Source organism: Vipera ursinii (genome assembly GCF_947247035.1).
Source record: "Vipera ursinii genome assembly, chromosome: 3".
In the NCBI taxonomy this organism is placed as follows: domain Eukaryota; kingdom Metazoa; phylum Chordata; class Lepidosauria; order Squamata; family Viperidae; genus Vipera; species Vipera ursinii.
The window spans coordinates 108,728,999-108,748,872 of record NC_139516.1 but is presented as its reverse complement, the minus strand read 5'-3'; the positions used below and the strand labels follow the sequence as shown (position 1 = coordinate 108,748,872).

At 38.1% G+C, this 19,874-nt stretch overlaps 1 protein-coding gene across 1 annotated transcript in view; it reads left to right on the top strand.

Annotated features, from left to right (window-relative positions):
• LHX4 (LIM homeobox 4) overlaps positions 1 to 19,874 on the top strand; it is a gene marked incomplete at both ends in the record, with an annotated part of 59,412 nt that overhangs the window by 27,610 nt on the left and 11,928 nt on the right. Inside the window, one exon of the mRNA XM_083360710.1 lies at positions 6,919 to 7,090. Within this exon, the coding sequence (XP_083216836.1) occupies positions 6,919 to 7,090 (172 nt within the window). The remainder of the gene's footprint in view (positions 1 to 6,918; positions 7,091 to 19,874) is intronic.

The window sequence follows — 19,874 nt, the reverse complement described above, 5'->3', positions numbered from 1 at the left end:
TGCTGGAACAATGCAGTGTGATTTTAAAGGTCTTCTGTGGAATGGAGTTGATGTTTTCTCCAACAATGGAATAGCAATTGCATATTTCATGCCCTAAACATCCACAAAAGAGTCCCTACCAACTTATAGTTCCATTCTGGAACCTTAGTTCTGCTACCATTTGACATTCTGAAGGACAGCAAGGCATTTTGAAATTTCAGGAAGCAAGGTATAAAGCATGTTCTAATATTAATGATATATAAAGTACCAGATTAAGACTCTTTTGAAATCTCTAATCATTTCTAAGAATGTTGCCCAATTTATGGCCAATCTATGGTATATTTAGCATTCTAATGTTTCATATTTATTTTTCAGTCCAATACTGAACAAAAGATAATTTTAAAAGAACCAGACATAGAAATTGCAAAAAGAATTGTCACAAATATCCTAAGTTTTAAGCAAACTCTCCTGTTAAAAATGTAAGACTTGCAACTCCCTGATCAGGGAGTTTCCACTTCACTTGTACTGAAAACTCTGGAAAGAAACTGCTTTCAAGTGATTCCGCAATGGTTCATTACAATTTCAGGGCCAGGAACTGAAGAGGTAATTTGGCTTTGAAAAACAGGATTGATAACATGACTCAGGATTCAAGAACTTAGCTCTTTACCCAGTAGCACTAATTTGTAACTGGTCAATTAAACAGCAATAGAAATCTAATTCCACTGGGCTAGATAACTGTCTATTCTTAACAGAGAAAAACAAAAGAAGCTTCTTTATTCTAATAAAGTACTGTATTGTAAAGAGAGTAAACACTTCATATTATAAACATTAAGTGGAAAAATTTGTTGCATTAAAGCATTAGATTTTAATCTGATCACAGTGAATAATTCCACAGTGTATAATTCCACTAACTGTACTGTATTCCTATTATATTATAGTTAAAATAAATTACAGAATTGCTAGATGGAAAGATAGAATAATCAGCAAGATTTTTCATGACAGATAATTGTACTTACAAAGACAAAGCAGGCATATAGATTCTTTTTTTTTTACTGAAGCCTTGTTTTATTTTCATGTTTTGCTAGTTGTTGGCGAGGGGAATGGATTCTGTATAGTTTGGTTGATTTTTTTCCTGCCATAGGGAACAACCAAGTTTTAAAGAAAGGAAAAAATCAAGAAGTCTGAATAGTTTTACATGCTGTTATCTCTTTACTGATAGAAATGGTATTGGAGATAAGGATACCTCCATAGGAGGAGTCTATACCAGTTTGAAAGCAGTTCCTGATCTGTTCATACTCACAATGTAGACAATATTAGTAAATGAGACAATTTATTTCCAACTCGGCTGATCTAAAACTCAACCCTAACAGTTCTAATTTTATTCTTGCTGAGCATTAACAGAATAGCTTGCTCCTAGCTCATGAATTTAAGAGAAGCTTATTCTTTTTTCTCTTTTACCTGCTTCCTCCAGCTTTAGCATAAAAGGCAAGTACAACAGTACATCCCTAAGCAGTAGCCTGGACTGGTCTTCTGGTGAAGCAAAAGCAGAAGGAATTCCAATTCACCTTTGCCTTCTTTCTTTGGGCTAATAAGCACCTAGAAATGGTTGCAGGGATCTGCAATTCGTTAAACAGCCTAGATCAATCTTGGCTATGATCTCTGGCTGCAAAAATGCTGATGTGCTATTCTTCATAGTTCACAGTAGTTTTTAAACAGAAAGAATGGCTCTTTGTAGCCAGGGAAGTTCTCCATGTAGCAGGATCGAACTCCTCCCAGATAATATCAACAAGACTGCCCATGTCCTCATCGTCAGACTCTGCCCAGTCGGAGTCCCAACCAGACCGGATCCGAGCAGTCCTCGGCACGGCCCTGCAAGGGCTCCTCCCTCACCTCCTGATTAAGGAGGGAGCGGGTAACCCTAAACAGAGCGGCCGGGCGGTTATCTGCGGACGCGATGAGGGTAGCAAAGTATTTAGACCTTGCCATCCTCATCGCTGTGAGATAAGACCTTGTAAAGGACCTTAGTTGCGATCGGTCGGATTCAGACCGGCTGGATCTCCAACAGCTCTCTAGGCCCCGTCTCCAACGCTTCATTTCCCGAAGCTCCGCAGAAAACCATGGAGCCCATGGTTTATACAATGATGCTATCATGGAAGTTCTTCTTTACATACTTACATCCTGATGCAAGGTTATAAGTCATGACATTTATATTTGAGATCATTACAAATGGGTTAAACTAGGTAACAACCATTGTGTAGATACCTATGAATTGTAGTGAATCTGAGGCATGAAATGATTAGTTTCAAAATTGATGTTGAAACCATTAAGAGGCTTGGTTTTGGCACAATCTGGTGAGTGAATCCATCCATGATGGCCCAGCAATATAAGCAAATCAGGATACTACAGTTTGTCCTAAAACCACAATTTAACCAAAGAACCTTGATCTAAGGTTATGGGGAAGGCAGTTATTCTCAGACTAGCTCATTTTTTAAATTGTAGTGAAAATAAAATGGGATGATTCCTTACAGGAAAAGTTGAGATAAAAGTTTAATTAATACAGAAATTCAGGAGGAGAAGAGCTCAGTTTACTTCATAATGTGAATTGGAATCTCATTTGGAGGGTTGCAATAACCAAAGTTTCTGCCTTGCCCCTTCTTTATTATTTGGCTTTTTCTTTTGTTCTTCATGACTTAAATTGCTTGGCAATTGGACAGCTTTAAAAATTGAATTACAGTAATAAGATAGAGAATTCATTTATATAAATGCCTTTCTCTCACTTTTTTTCCTTGTCAGACTGGTTAGAGAGGAGTCTCAGATATAAAATGGCTGGAAAATCCACTGAAAAGAAAGGCAAGAGGTTCAGGGATTATCATGAAACCAAGAAAAAAAGGCTAATATGAGGAAGAATAATGCAAATGTGTTTATTTAAAAAGTTTATTTAAAAATGTATGCGTTATAACCTGCATAGAACACTTCAGAGGCAACCTTTATGGCCTCTGTAATAACATATAATAATAGGCCAATTTCATTTGGAATAAGCTGTATATCCTCACTTTAAAAAATCTATATTCACATCCAGGAATTTCCTGTTCTTTCTGAATTTTTACTTTGCACTTTTTAATGGCATATAATATTTTATTGCAAGTTTTGTGGATTAGATCAATGAATTAAACTGAATTGAAATATTTGAGTTATCTGCAGATATTAAACTTTGCATAGGTTTTCTAGCAAGTAGCCCATGCAGGTTTCCAAATTGGAACATCAGATGGAGCAGAAAACAGTTCTTTTAGTTGATATGTGTGTCAGAGCACACAAGGAGGGAGAGAGGGAGAGAGGTGTGCTAGAAAGGGTGAAAAGAAGAGAATTAAATGTTTGACTGTGAGAAAATATTCTTTTCAAATCAGATTTAACATTCCTTTCATAAGAGCATTTAAATTTTGGTGGGGGAAAAGGCAGGCAGTTGGCATTAACGGACATTCTTTTTCTTCAAAGCTTAAATGCCAACATTGTGGAAGGGGATTAGAAGCACTTTTTAAAAATTTCAGCATGTATATGTGTAGCAGTTATCTTTTGTCTTCAGAGCTGCAATCCCTCAATCCTCCTTATTGCCAAGGCAAAAAAATCCCAAACTCTTCCAGTAATGTGGATGGACAATTGAGGTCCAGAGACCTTGGTGTGGGGTTGACTCCCATGCTTCCTCCCTGTCTTTTTTTATCACTGAAAATAAACTAGTGTTGAGAAAATTATATGTGGGGTAGAAAGCATTACCTGGCAGTGAATTGTATTTAGTATGAAAACCATGGAATAAGAGTCTCTATAACATGTTTGCATGTTTTTGAAAAAAGGCCACTTTCTAATAGCTGAGGCCTATGTTTGCAGCTGGAGACAACTGTTTTAGGAATGAAGATTATATCATATTGGCATAATTTCCCATTGTATATACAATTCTTTTCTTAGTCAAACTCTCCATGTCTCTTGCAGCTTTTCATGCAGTGCAAAACCCTGCATAGTCTACAAGCAGGCCTGTATAATAGATGTTGAAAATGCATAAAAGGCCTGGCTTTTATTAGGCAGCCATCTTAGGAGAAGAAATTAATGGCAGGAGTTGGAAGACAAAGCAGAGCTGAGAAAGAACACAGCCAGTGGTGGGATTCAGCCAGTTCGCACCAGTTCGGCAGAATCGGTAACTAATTTTTTGTGGCCCAGGCCCAGAATGGACTTCTGGAAGCGGCATCCACACAGAGAACCGGTTGTTCACATATTTGAATCCCACCACTGAACACAGCCTCTTTAAGATAGCTTGCTAACCTCAGGAGAATGCTGTCCTACTATCATTGCTGAAACCTGATTTCAAATCTTGGTCTGGTCAGTTCTTCCCTGGGACCCTGCTTTTTATCTCAGGCAGCCAAAGGAAGGTGGGGGTAACAATGGGTTCATGATTCAGTCCTCTTGAGAATTAGAATCTTTTTCCAGCAATAGAGTACTCCTCAGTAAATAAGCCAATCAATGGTTCTGTTTCTTTGGGATTTGAATACAAAAGCCTCTGAGATTCCTTTTTGGCCATCCAGAGGTTTTGTAGGGGCATAAAAAGGCAACAAATTCTTGATATTTATTGTGAGTCAGTCTCCTGCCATTCCAAAACTGCCTCCTTTCCCGGAAAAAGGAGGCAAAAGAGGGGGAAGGAATAGAAATAAGCCTCTGATGCATAAATATCTCTTGAAATATCACACCGTATCTGCTCTGTGGTTTGCTTCTTCAGAAATCAATCTTTTTTCAGACATATATATATTGGAATTTATGTGCATTGCTTTTACTAGGAAATCTCCCCTAGCAGACTTTACAACATCTTTCATTATTTGGAACTATAGGAAGATAGAAAGAGAGATGAACTCCCAGGTCTTTGTGCTTATTTCTCTTGCACTCGGACAACACATGTAGAGACAGAGTGCACCACCAGACTGTATTTTACTGGTCTGACAATAAACCCGAACTTGGTCATGCAAGCAGGATAGTTGTCAAAATTCAGCAAAATGGCATCTTCTGCCAGGCTTTACCCACATAGCAGCCTTTTGACCCCAGCTGCATCTCATCCAGCACTTTGCATCCTTGTGTCCGGTATATGTAGGACAATCCTTTATTTGAAGAGCTGTTGAGTACAAGTCTGTTTTAAACAGCATAATAAAGCATAATAAAACTGGATAGATGAAGCCATGAAAGTCAATATCCTGGTTGAACAGGCACACAAGTCACAGCCTCTCCCACTATGGTGAAATGTACTGTACTTCTATAGTAATATTATTTTCATTTTTACTTTTTTCTTTTTACAGGATTTCTCAGGATGGAATCCAAACTTAGTGTACTATACTTTCCAAACCATTTCTTGCTAGCTTTTAGTGACAGAAATCAGTCAGACAGAAATTAGTAGGTGAAGTTTCCTGGGTTATGAAAATAATTGCAGTAGAACTGTCACTTATTAAATGTCTGGATTCCATAGTTTGACTCAAGGAATTGTGCCAAAAGGGAGGGAGGGAGGAAGAGTGGGTTGAGTTTGGAAAGGATTTTAGAAGGTGGATAGTTAGTATAGTCACTACAACTAATTCTTCAGAGCAGAATGATCAATATGATAGAAGGAAGGAACAAAAAAAAACCTTTAGTAATATGAGGTTTTTTTTTAGTAAAAAATAGAAAACCTCTGAAAAGAAAGTTGTCATGATAATATTAAAAAATCGTAAAGCCTTTAAAAGTTTGAAAAACTAAGAATCTGCATACTTTTACAATGCTGCATAGCCTTAATGGCTAGCTGATAGACTATGAAGCTGAGTGTTATGCTGTGAATCATTTTGTCTGGATACTGTTTTAATCAAAATTTGATAAAATGTTTGTCCACAGTTCCATATGATAAGAAAAACAGAAATGAATTTAGATGGCAAGAAACTGAAACAGTCCAAACTGTAATGTTACTTTTCTTTTGAATTTTGGTCACGATCCAAAGTGATAAGAATTTATTATGGAAGTTTCTGAATATCCTTAATAAACATGGCTTGCCTTGGCAGAAATCTGAACATCCCAGCTTTAATTTTAGAAAAGAAATCACAAACTAAAATTGGGGAAAAGGAACATAAGTTTCTTGTTCCTAGTTTTTATCGGTATGTGTTGTTTTCTTGTTTTACTCTGGCCTTGATGTCTTACTCTTTAATTTTTGTGATCTGCATCAATACATTTTACATCCTCCCAAATTTGACAGTTTGACTACAAAAGTTGGGCTTTTCTAGCTGCAGAGCCTAAAATGTTTAAAAATTACCAATGGTTTATGGATGAATAGATTATGGAATTTGCATTAGGTCTTACATTGGGTAAGGCTAAATAAATGAATCTCAGGCTGAACCTGGATTATAAACATTTTAGTTATGTAGCAAGGAAGCTGGTCATTTGGCTCCAAGCTTTTTAAATGATACAAAATAATCAAGATGTTGACTTTAAACAGGCTAGTTTCGTTTGTAAGAATATAGAAGCCTTTGAATCTTCCCCAGACATAATATTATACTAGAATCTACATGGAAATGATGGTGGTGGAGGTGATGGCATGGAATTGTTGCTGCTTAGAATTTAATAGCAGTGAGTGGGGATGATAAAAACTGGAGGAAATCAACTCCTTGCACATTTTCCTCTGTTAAAAAATGTTCATGTTCAGGTTCTTGCATGTTCCCACTGGGGGAAAAATGTGGGAAAGAGAATCTTAAGTTGGAAATAACAAAAGAAGATTAAACTTACAACCACATTCTTACCTGCTTCAAGTACCTCCTTCCTATTTAGTTATGCACAATTAACACCCCCACCCCCCTCCACCAATCAGATATGCCTGCTTGCTGCAGTCTTTTCATGCTTTGCAGAAATTTTTGTTGTTTGTTGCTGATATTGTTCTTGTTCTTCCTTTGCCAGAAATCCCCCAGTGTGCTGGCTGCAACCAACACATCTTGGATAAGTTCATCCTGAAAGTCCTTGATCGACACTGGCACGGGTCTTGCCTCAAGTGTGCAGATTGCCAGATGCAGCTGGCAGAACGTTGCTTTTCCAGATCAGGAAGTGTCTATTGCAAGGAAGACTTCTTCAAGTAGGTACAGAAAAGCTATCCAAGATGACTTGGAAGGCTTGCAGGACTTACTCTCTGGCCACGGGCAATGGCCTGAAATGTCCTTGTTTTGGGGAGGTGGCAAGGGGGTAATTGAGGGATGGTATAGTGGGGTTGTTAAAAGGGTGACTAAGAAGATGTTAGTTTAAATGTCAGTGCAGTCCTAAAATGGTATCACCTCTGGCAAACTATGCTGATGACTGAGATCAGATTTACAAGAACTTTTGAAAATACTATTGCAATGAAATGTTTTTTAAAAAATTATTCATAACCTCTTATCTGGTGCTATGATGACTTCTATATGTAAAGTTACTTTTGAAGGGTACTCTTAATACAAGATTATGTTATGGTTCTGACAAACGAAACTCTTCAAAGAACTTCAGGGCATTGTTTACCTTAAAGAATCCTTATTCAAGTAGCATACTGTAGCTTTGGCACATACAGTACATGGTCCAAGCCAAAATCTGAATTCTCCTCCCCTGAGCACATAGTATCAAACACAATTCCCTCCTCTAATTAGCAGTCATAAATCACATTCTCCAATTAGTTTAAATTGCAGGTTTTCCCTCCTGATCTCTAGCCCACCATCTCTTATCATCTCTTATTTCAAAAGCCCACGAGTTCATACACTTTTACAATATTGTTATGTCTAACAAACTCCCATCACATTCCTCCTCCTCACCCAAAATCATCTAATTCTAAGAGTAAAGCATAGGAAAGAAAAAGGCTGCATCTCCATATGTTGTCAAAGCAAGAACATCCGATGTTAGCAGCGTTGACATCTAACCTATGACTTCAGCCCAGAATGCCTATTTCTGTCTTATAGTCAAATTGGGAAGGTGGGGGATTTGGATTCTCTAGTCTACATTTTCTTTGTGTTGGTTATTCAGGCTGCAATTAAATGTGCCTTTCAATTTCGTTTCTTTTTTTTTTGTACTGACCCATATAGGATTGCCTTATCAAGATCCTGCAAACTTATTTCTTTAAGACAGAGTCCCTTAGGATGCTTGGACCATCTGCTTGGTCTTCTGGTGCTAATTCCTAACAAAGCCTAGAGGTGGGGAGGAGAGGAGAGGATGCAGGCAGGGGAGAGGCCAGGAATCATATTTGTTCATAAGTCACAAATCCTGCAGTGGAAGAGGAACTTACAAACAGTAACTCTAAGAGAGAGTAAAAAGGTTAGACCAAACATCCCTCCTGAAGACAGCTTAACCCAAGACATCCTCCATCATTTACCAACCCCTTTTGCATTAGAAATGAATTATTTTGCATTTAATAATTTGTTAATCAAACCCCGATCTACTTTGTGCCGCTGCTTTGCCCCCAGGGGGAAATCTAGGCATGAGATGAGTTGGCTGGAAGGAGGGCATGGCCTCTCAGATCAGTGCCAAGGAACTCAGTGGCCTTGATAGTTTGGCAGGCCACTGTCAGGTCAGGTCTAGGACTGCCAGAAAAGAAATAGTAGGTGATGTATGTCCACTCTGGAATCAGTGGGGGAAAGGCCACCTAATCCACTTAATTATTTTGATGGGCAATCCCAATTATTAGCATTTTGGGCCTCAGAATTTAATATTTATTTGAATGTAAATTAACAGAAAATACTAGGTCACTAATTATTCCATCTGTAAAGTAAACAAACATTTCTAGCCTGCCGCTAGTAAATATTAATTTCTTCAAAAACTGTTTACAAAGGTAGCCTAAAAATATTTCATTATTTTACAGAACTGCAGAAAAAATAATGTGTGCTTAGGTTTTGTTTTGTGTTAGTGGTGCATTGCTATCAATCTGTCATAATCCAGTTTATTTATTTGCATAATTTATATCCTGCCCAATTCTACAAATCTTGAGCAGCTCATACAAAAACATCATAAATATCATAAAACAATCAATTTAAAACAACAGGGATCATTAAAGTAGCACAGCACACCTAATAAAATAGCCTTCCTGAATTCTAAAAGCGCCAGCATCATATATAAGGTTTTGTAGCACAAAACCAACATTTAGACATGGAAGCATCCTGGAAAAGCTGTTGATCATTTATCCCTCAGTTGGAGAGCCATGCCTTAGAAAGACCCAGAACTGCTTACTTATGTGAACATAAATCTTGTAAAAGTTATGTATATATTTGCATTTAACAGATATTCTTGCATCTGCTAGTCTTGGGGAGGTCCAATGGCTATAGAGAAATCTCATTGTTCAGCATCAAAATGCACCTGTGGCCAGAGTTTTCTTAAAACCTTTTCCTCTCTGTGGTCACTCCCAGTCACTAAAGAGAAAGACTTGCTTTTAAAAAACTGACTGTGAAAATGTTGAGAAAACTACCCTTGCAATGCACCAAAGCAAAGCCTAGAGGATTTTGCTGCATATGGGTGACAATTCACAGTATCCTTCCCTCTGGAAGTTCCCACTTGCTCAATTTGCTCCAGATATGAATATAGAAAGACAAAAGCTCTTGTAAAGTGGATTCCCAAGTACATGAAACATACCTATTGCTGGCCAAATTATTTGTACCTGTCAGGTAGAGCCAGCCCAGCTCCGTATACAGGTGAAAGGAAAGTGTAACTCAGGAAATTGTGCCTTCTCCTCTCTTCTCCATTATTTGGCTGTATTGCTTGGTATCAAAAGCATCTGCCTGCCAACCCTCCCTCCCTCCTTTGCTATTAGCAAGGGAAGAACATGTGACTGAGCAGATGCTGAATGCAGAGATCCTTTGAAGCCATCATGTAGAATTGGTGGTGCCTTGTATGCAGGGGATTAGAGAAATTAGAAAATGTGTGTGTGTGTGTGTGTTTGTGTGTGTGTGGAACTAATAGTTCTCTGCAGATCTGTAGAGTGTCACGATGGTGATGATGCTTTCAAGATGCAGCTTTTAGGGATGTTGAAGGGATAGTTGCAATAAAAAAGAAGGTATTTCTAATTAGCTTGATTAGCTTGATCTATATGAGGTGGCAGCATCCTGAAAAGGGAGACTAAGCATACCAGGTAGGCTAGCATCATTTTGGAATTCTCTCTTACAACATTTTTTACTACATGTGTATCTGCTTATTAACTGCAGGGGATCTTGTTAACTGCAGAGGGTCTTGCAACTAGCATGCCATCACCCCACCATTTCATTCTGCTGGCACTCTGTAGACCAGGTCTGACCATTGGGCAAGGGATGGGAAGAAGACTGTACATGCAAAATGTCTTGAAGGAAGGGCCTGTTGCGGTAATGGGCATTCAGAGAGCCTGTTGGACACACTGCAAGCAAGAGGTAGATTGCCTCATTAGAGAAGAGGAGGAACATGTGAGTATGGGGAGGCAAGTGAGGGATCTCCGGAAAGAAGATCTCTAAACATAAGTGAAAAAAGGGAATGGGACGCATGTGCACTTCCCCTTGCATTTAGGGACCCCGGTGGTAAATAAACAAGCTGAGCAATTTATGCACTGGCTTTGTGAGCTGAATACCCCAGAGATTTTCCAAGCAGAAATTCTTGTAGCTCTTGGATTATTTACTCATCAAACTTGCTGCCAATCCAAAGGGGGAGTTCTAACAGTTGACTCCTCCCCCCATCCCTTTAGGCCATCTGATAAGTAAAAGAACATCCCACCATTAATTGTGAACTTTTTACAGTTTTTATTTACATCTAGTATTTTTTTCTGATGAACAGTCCAATAAGCAAGCAACTCTCACCCCTGCTCCTCCATTCCATAATGTGTGCTCGTTCTGTCCATCTCTGCAAAGCTATAGTGCTTGTTGCAAAGCTTCAGGCCATTTCTTCTCTTCCTGGGTCAAATTTCTAAACTGCTCTCAGCTCCTGACATATAAACTCGCTGAGTTTTGCACCAAATGGAGACAGCTGCCAATTTTTGATCTGGCATTTCTTGCGCAAAACCTAATGTCTTCCTTCTTCATCTCTGGTGACTTTTGCCATGAATAATCTTCTGCCATGAGGAAGGGGACCTGGAGTCTCTGCTACTTCCAAATATGATTTATTTCTTCCTTCGCATTCCTCCTTATCTCTCCTTCCTTCCAGCCATACCCAAAGTTGAGGTCTTACATTATATGGTTTCTGCCTCTTGCCCTAATAGTATTCTTTTTATTTCTCCTAGCTATTTCATCAATGCTTGGTTTCACTCTGGGTCAAACCCTTGCTTGTATCAATCAGTGTCTCTAGGTTTGGCTGGATCCACAACTCCACATCTTTTTATTTCTTTTTCATTTCATTTTCAGCTCCTTATCAGTTCTATGGATCACCTCCCCTCTTGAATGTAAGTCTCCAGTTCAGGTATTCGTGTAGGATTTTCAATGGTCTAGTGAAAAGTTACCTTATTTTCACTTGTAATTTCTATATTTCTTTCTCCTTGTTTATGCATCGTTTTCCTCTGACCTGCCTCTCTGGGCACCCACATTCTTAACATCCAAATTATTTCCTTGCTTTTCATAGAAAACCAATGCCTCAGTTTCACTCATTTTTCCCAATTTTACTACAACTCCCTAGTTAGAATTCACTGTTAATACATACATATTTATTTATTGACTTTCCTAATGACAAAACACTACCTGCCTTGAGTTCAAAGAAATAATACATGTGAATAAAAGAGGGAGACATGGAAGCCAGACTGCTCTGCAAATTTACCCCCCTTCCTTAAAGGAATCTCACTTCCAGACAATAACTGTCTAAGTTCATGTCTGTTTCTCCTTAAATGGTATCATAATGGCTGGCCCTGTGTAACACGTGCAGTCTGCATGGGTCTTCCGTGAAATGCCTTTACATACGGCTGCAGATAATACTTTTCTCTGGGAGTCTACAGCTTTTTAATCCAGCAGTTAATATCCTACTCATTTTACCAGTTATTTTGATCTCTCTGGAGAATGGGCATGGAAGTAAAAAATGGCTGCTTGATTTGCTGAACATAACTGTATCTTTGCTTTTAGTTAAAACCTCTCTAATGGCATTACATAAGCCAATTTTAAAGGAAGTAACGGCTCTCGTGTGGGCATCAGTCAGCATAAGCTTTAGAGCCAATTCCATATTTAATTCAATGGTATAATATTGTTGGACAAATAAGCATTAAATTGTCATGAAAAATGAAATATATATAGGAAAGGAAAAATGGTTAAAGCTGAGGAACTTTTCTTACAAATATGTTATTCTATTGGTCCAATTCACTATTGTTGAAATCTTCTCTTTACATGGTTCATCTTGTCAAGCTATGCCTACAGTATATATACTATCTGACTATCTCCTGACCTCATGTATAGCAATAAAATATGCCTTCCGATTTAACATTCTTCGGCAGATATGCAAAGCAGATTCAGGAACCCCCCCCCCCTTCCCTATAGTGAAGGAACCTCTCCTTGTGACTTGGATGCTTTTGAAATTTTGTAACACATCCTGCTTTATTGTCCCTCTTCTAAGGGCCTAATGTTAGTTTTTATTAGGAATATTGTTAGGAGCTGATGAATTTTTCATTGACCGTTGGGGGTATGAAAATGTTTTGAATTCAGTTTTGAATGTACATACCTATTCGAGCTTGAAACAGTTTTTTTCAATTCAGTATGGGTTATTTGAATAATCTCGGAAGCATTTCAATCTTGAAGTAACTGCTTGAAGCTCAAAATACTTCCAGAAAGGTAGGAACATTCTGTTTGGAATGCAAAATTATTATTCCAAGGCAAAATAGGGCATTTCAAATTCAGAACTCTTTGAAACTAAAGCATATTTTACATCGTTATCTGATATTGTCTGAATGACTGAAAACCAAATATCACACTGCTAGGTTTTGTTAGTCCAAACTGCTAAGTTTTGTTATTTACTTGCTAGCAAGTAAAGTATGACTGCATGTATGTCAGAAATCAGAATCTCCTGCTTATAGTATATTTTATTATAATGTAAATATATAAGACTTGTATCCTAAAACAAAGCTATTCTCCAAAGCTCCTGAAGGCAGGACAAGAAGCAATGGATGGAAGCTAATCAAAGAGAGAAGCAACCTAGAACTAAGGAGAAATTTTCTGACACTTAGAACAATTAATGAGTGGAACAAGCTGCCTCCAGAATGCTCCAACATTGGAAGTTTTTAAGAAGAGACTGGACAACCATTTGTCTGAAATGGTATAGGGTTTCCTGCCTGAGCAGGGGGTTGGACTAGAAGACCTCTGAGGTCCCTTCCAACTCTGTTATTCTGTAAAAGATTTCTCAGCCCACAAAAGGACAGGATAGGATGTGGGAAGGCATTTCAGAAGAGATCCTCCCTGGTTTTCTGGAGAATAAAATAAGAGGGAGAGGGGAATACTTTGTCTTGCAAGTTTCTGTTAATATACCATTACAATAAAGATAAGAGCAAATATACATACATGGTGGTGCTTCTTGTGTGGACAATCTTGAAGGGCTAATCATCATATATTGTTTGCATAGGGTTACAAAAAACTGAGCAAATGATAGTTCCATGCCCTGAGGATTTGCAATTTAAATCAGACACAAAATGGAAAGAAAAACAAGAGGAAACAAGAATGCAATGATCCCAAGGAACGAATTTAAGATTCTGATATTTGTACTACATTAAAAATATATCAGCATTATGGTGTAGAGCTAAATGCTTTAGGGGAAAATGTGGTAACTATTGTAATTGTGTTTGGAGAAAGAGCTCCAGAATATAGTCCAGCGGCTGGACAGAAAGTGTGGTTAATTAAAGGAAGAAGAGATTTCTAGTTTGCTAATGGTGATAGAATGTGAATACAGATAGGAAATAAAAACAGGAAGGCAGGGAATAAGATACTTGTATCAAAGGCAGAACAGATTAAAAGTTAGCCCTTGATTATAAATCACAAACATGGCCAAATTCACATAGAGATTTGTTGTGCTGGAAAAAGCTGCTAGGAACACAACTGAACTAGTATATCCAACCCTGTGCAAATTCATTGGCTGATGAATATTAGTGTTATAGCTAATGATTCCCGTTCAGGAGCCTGGCTGTTGTTATATTACCCAGAGGGGTATTTGCTGGGGAAGGAAATTGAATGAATTTTTCCATGTTAATGTGTTTATGCCCCATATATCCTATTATTAATTTGCCTTTTAAAAACTGATTGATGTGATGTCCAGCAGTTGCTGCTACTGCCCAAAATAACAAATGACATTATTTACTTAGCCACATTTTCTGATGGTGGATAGACTCTGACAGATGCCATTACAAGACATGTTTTTTACAAGAGCAGAACATTTTTTCACACCATGTGAATGAAAGTAAAAAGATGTATTAAAATGTAATCATAGTGCTTGGAGTTTCTGGTAAAAGTTTGGCTATCCAGATAGGAGGGGCTGTACTAAATCAGTGGCTTAGATGAGGAAATAGATATTGGACTGTGGAAAGTCTATTTTGATACTGCCAGCTGTAAAAATGTCTCAATTGTAAAGTCCATTAGAGAATAATGTGAAATAGGGCAGCAGAAGTAGGTACTCCAGATGCAAGGGCTAAGAAATGTTAGCTGCCTTTGGTTTCAGGACAATGGATAGCAACATGGCAGCAGCGACTATTTTTTATGAGATCCTGATTGTCTTTCCTGCAAACTTCTCTATCTCGTTAATGCGCTTTAGCTTGCTGGAAAATAGCTGGCTATAGAAAATAATCCAAATTTATTAAAGAAAAAGGAAAACTTATTTTATTGGCATAAACAAAAGTATATCAAGTGTCTGGATTAATGTCACTGTTGGTGATGCTTTTGATGAGATTTGTCTGAGAGATCAGTTTTTCTGCTCGTGCAGAAAAACGTCTATGATAATCTCTCTTATCATAATCTTATCATTCAATCAGCTGCATACTTCCTTTGCCTGACAATGAACAAGGTAACAACTTTTGTTGTTATTGTGTGCATTGGGTTGGATCCAAATAGGCTGTTTCTAGAAAAGAAGGTGCTCAGATCCAGTAGACGTTCTTTGCTGGAAGAAGAACAACAGGGCAGCATTCCTTGCCAATTTATCTACTTTGCTCAGCACACAAATTTTTTCCAACAGAAATAAAATTCCACTACACACTAATTGATTGATCGATTGATTAATATGTACCATTAAGTCATTTTTTACTCCTAGCAACCACATATATAGACTATCTCCATGACAAACCTGTCTCCAGTCTGATCATTCAAGTCTTCCAACAGTGCACTCACTGCCATTGTTCATCCTCATTGCTATTGGTCTCCCTCTTCTCTTTTCCTTCTACCTTTGCTAGCATTAGAATCTTCTTCTGTTTGGGGACATATTACATGAAGACCTCTGGTAATTCTCAGAAATTAATCTTCATATAATACGACCCCAACAGAGTGATTTGAGCCCTTGTGTCTTGAGTAAACAATCTGGGTTGATTTGTTTAGTGATAGATTTGTTTTCTTGGCTGTATACAGTATTCTCAGGAGTTGAGTGTTCCCCCAACCCTAAAATTCAAAATCCCTAGAGATACTGCAGATGTCTCTATAATTTGCTTATGGAGTAACCTTAAAATCCATTATTATTATTAGACATCTATAATCTATTAAAACTTTCATTCCCATAACCTTTAACTGGACAAAAGGGTCCATCATAGGGGCAACAAGATAGCTCAAATAGAATATGTCCAAAAATCTGGGCTTCATGACTTCTGAGAGAATGAAATTTGGGAAAGTTCTTGCTGCTTCAGCTGCTTCAGCAATGCAGGCTGCTGCTGTGGGTCATGGCATGCTCACTTTGAAGGTTCCGGCTACTCTCTTGCAATCCCTTGGTCATTCCCCCAGCTAGCTGGGAAGGGGGAGGGAAGGGAAGGGAAGGGAAGGAAAGGAAAGGAAAGGAGGAAGAAAAGAGGGAGGGAAGGAAGAGGGATGGAGTGCAGGAAGGAAGGAATAGTAAGGAAAGTATTGGGGAGAAAAAAAGGAAGGGAGGAAGGAGAGAAAAAAGGAAATAACAGGGAGGGATGGAAGAAGCAAAAGTCACGAAGGGAGAAAGGAAACAACAAGGAGGAAGAAAGAGGGAAGGATGGAGGAAGGAGGGAAGGAAGGAAAGGAAGGAAGATTTCTGATGCTCCCCACCAGCTTCTCACAAGAAAAATTTAATGGGGAATTCAGCAGGAAATTGGAAATAACTCCTACTCCTATTACTTTTTTGCCCACCTGTGGTCATTCTATTTCTATTTAGATAAGGGAAATATCCCTGGAATGATGACCTAGCAGAGCCCACATTGTCTACTTTACTAACTAGCTACTTTAATCAAAATATTGAATGCAATACCAGGTCTTTATCTGCCTAAGGCTGTTCGATTTTGGAATTCAGTGCCAGAGAACTACAGTATGCTTCAGAGCACGCAAGGGGGTGAAGGGAGCACCTGTTTATAACTCCTTAAAACAACCACGTTTTCCTGGGATCATACAACTGCCGCGAAGGCTGCTACATTCAGCCCCTGCATGTTCCAAAATGTATTTTGGGATCAGATTTGAAACACTGCATAGTTTGGCACAGGTTTGGTATTATATTGAGTAACAGTATAATTATTGGAAAGTTCAGACATTTGCTCTATTATCCGTGTAAGTTGATGTAGAGAACATATGGCCCTTGACCACTAAATTATTAAACATCTCTTTTGTATAGATTAAATGATCAGTTTCCACCCTCTTGTTCAGCAGCTGAAATAATTGTCATGTATTGGATGACTAATAGGAATTTAGAAGACAAATTTCCACAAAAACATTTTAGGCTTTTTTCTTTGTTTTTGAAAAGAAGCAATTTGCAAATTGGGAAACCAAGTTGTAATATTAAGGTGCTGTCTTGGTGAACCAAAATGTGATTATCCTTTTCCGGCATTTAAAATAAACACAGCTCCTTAATGTGACTTTATGGTATCCCAAGAACTTTTGTCCATCTCTAATGGGGAAAGAAAAAGACATTGCAGCTGCATGTAACCCACACATTAAACAGATTAAATGCATGCTTCTCTAGGGAGGGCTCTGGCAGACATGAACATTGCAAATTGAACTGCATGTGATTTTTTTTAAGGATATGCCTCCAATATTTTAAGTGTAGATTTAAAAATAACAAGCAAGAACAAAGTGCTAGTTCCTATAGTAAATAGATCATTAGGGAATCAGATTAGCTTGCTTAGACTATTTAGAAAGTCCTTGGAGAAAACATGTGAATGTACTTCAAATAATTAATTATTCACTCTTCGTCTTGGCTACCTTAAGTTTTTGGGCTTTGGAGACCAATAGTTTAGTCCTCTACAGAAGATGAGAGGCACATATATAGCTGATTGCAAGTTGAAAAAAGGATAGATGTTGTAATCCACCAAGAGTCACCTCTATGTGGTTGGCTATAGAAATGTGTTAAGCAAGCAAATATATGGGATGAAATAGGATGGGTTGGGATGGGATAGAATGGCATGGTCCTATTCAGAGGGCACAGATGTCCAGATTCTTTCTTTTAATGGTCCTGCCTTTTTTCCCTAAGACACTGGTCTTAGAAAAAAGACTTTGTCTTTTTGGTTCCTTGCCTGCAGATATCACTGCCCCCTGCCTGATGAATTTATAACAAAGTTGTCCTCATCCACGACTTAACTCTAAATAAAAAGACTGCTGGACAACTAGCTACTAGCTTTCCCACCTGCAGTTCCAATTCTGCATAAGCCTAGGCTAGATACGTAGCTAATGGCGAGGCATTGCTGTGATAATTAAAAGTTTATATTTACTAGGAAATCTCTTTGAAATATTTTTTCAAGTGAGTGAACAAGATAGAATTGGGAGTGACCACTCACTGTGCAGCTCAACAGTCTCCCTGACTGACCAGGCTAAGGATGTGCATTATAGTACTGGAAAACCCATATTTGGTCATTCTGAAGGACTTCAACATTGTCAGTGAGACAACCTTGTCTGGGCTGGTTCAGAACTTCATGATCTCATTAAGACCAATAAAACTGACTCAATTTGTCCTCAGACCAGTGCAGAGGCCAGAATATACTTTGGGTTAGTCTTTTTCTGTAAGCTGTGAGGAGGTTGAAACCTAGATATATTAAAGACTACAGTTGGTGAATATGGTGAAGTATCAGTGGCTTCCTGTAAAATAAAGCCTATTAAAATATTTGTTTTTAGATTAACATTTGATGGAATGCTCTGGTGGAATTTCCAATAATAAGGAGCAATTTGTTCAGCACACCTATTAAGGTGAGCATAGTAGCCTATGAACATAGCTACTCTTAGTTGCTTCTGTTCTCTGATTTGGGAGCAGAGGAAACCTTTGTTGTTAAAAAGGTGGAAGATGGCCATAGTTTTAGTAATGTAACTTAACAGTTCGTCATGAAGGCAGTCAGACAAGTATTAGGCATATCTCTCATGGGCATTGAGGGTAATGAAGAGGACTGTTTCTCCATTGCATTCTTATTTTCTAAGACATACAACAAGTGTTGTTATCTCCTCTGATAATTCATGGGTTGAAGTCCTTAGAGGTCTGTTATGACAGATTTTCAAATTATATCGAAGAGGTCAGCAATGAAGACCTCCCAGAAGATACAACTGGCACAGAATGTGGAATTCAGAGCAGTGCTGGGCACCTTTCAATTTTGCCATGTTACATTACTGCTGCTTGAGTAGCCCTAGCTTCCAGGTTCCTTCTGGGTGAAGTTCAAGCTGCTGTTTACATAATATAGAGACAGATTATTTTCCCCCTGAATGTATCTGACCCAGGGGTAGGCAACCTTGGCTCTTTTATGACTTGTGGACTTCAACTCCCAGAATTCCTGAGCTCAGGAATTCTGGGAGTTGAAGTCCACGAGTCATAAAAGACTCGTGGACTTCAACTCCCAGAGTTATATATTAGCAAATCCTCTAAGTAAATTATTAGCAAGTAAATTATTAGCAAATTATAAGTAAATTATTAGCAAATTATTAGCAAATCCTCTAAGTAAATTGGGAGTGGATAATTGCGCAGTGGTTCTGTGGGTAAGTGTATTCAGGGAGCTGTCTTATTCTCAATATGGATGAAAGCTGTGTATTTTGAGAATACTTCTAGATCAGGATTGTCAAACTCGCGACGTCACGTGACATCGCACAATGTATCTGAGCTTTTTCTCCATTACTGGCAATCGGGTGGGCATGGTTTTGGGATGACACATCTGGCGGGCTGGCAGTTTGGCACCCCTGTTCTAGATTCACAACTGACATTATACAGCTAAGTGAGTATTATAGTAACAAATATCTGATTATCTTTTGTAGTTCATACATTTGGCAACTACATATTTAGACTGCATGTAATGTTGAACTATCTTTGTGTTTGGTCTGGAAACCATGGATGGTGCATCATGTGGAACTAGAAAAACTAATGTGCAAACACATTTACCCTGGTGATGAAGCAAACTGTGCTGGTTGCAGTCCCAACCAGGGTCAAGATTGGGTAGTAAAAAATCTGGAAATTGGTCTCTTGAGCAATTGATAACTGAATATGCAATAAAGAACAGTTAAAATTTAAGGAGAATTGTTATCCAGGGGCTATTTGAAAGAAAGTGTTCCTGATTGTATTATTTAGTTTGGGAAATATTGTGGCTGATTTTTCTGGATTTAAATACCATTGATGAAGAATTTGATATATTTTATGTCAACAGTAGTTTGGAACTTGCTTTGTTTTTGATTTTGTATTGTAGATCGCTACAATGCATTTTGTTCTTAAGATACATAATTATTCAGAGCATCCTAAAGAGTAAGCATATGTAAGTTTAATAACCCCTTTAACATTCCTGTAATGCTAGTAGTTTTCTTATTCTCATATTGCTCTTT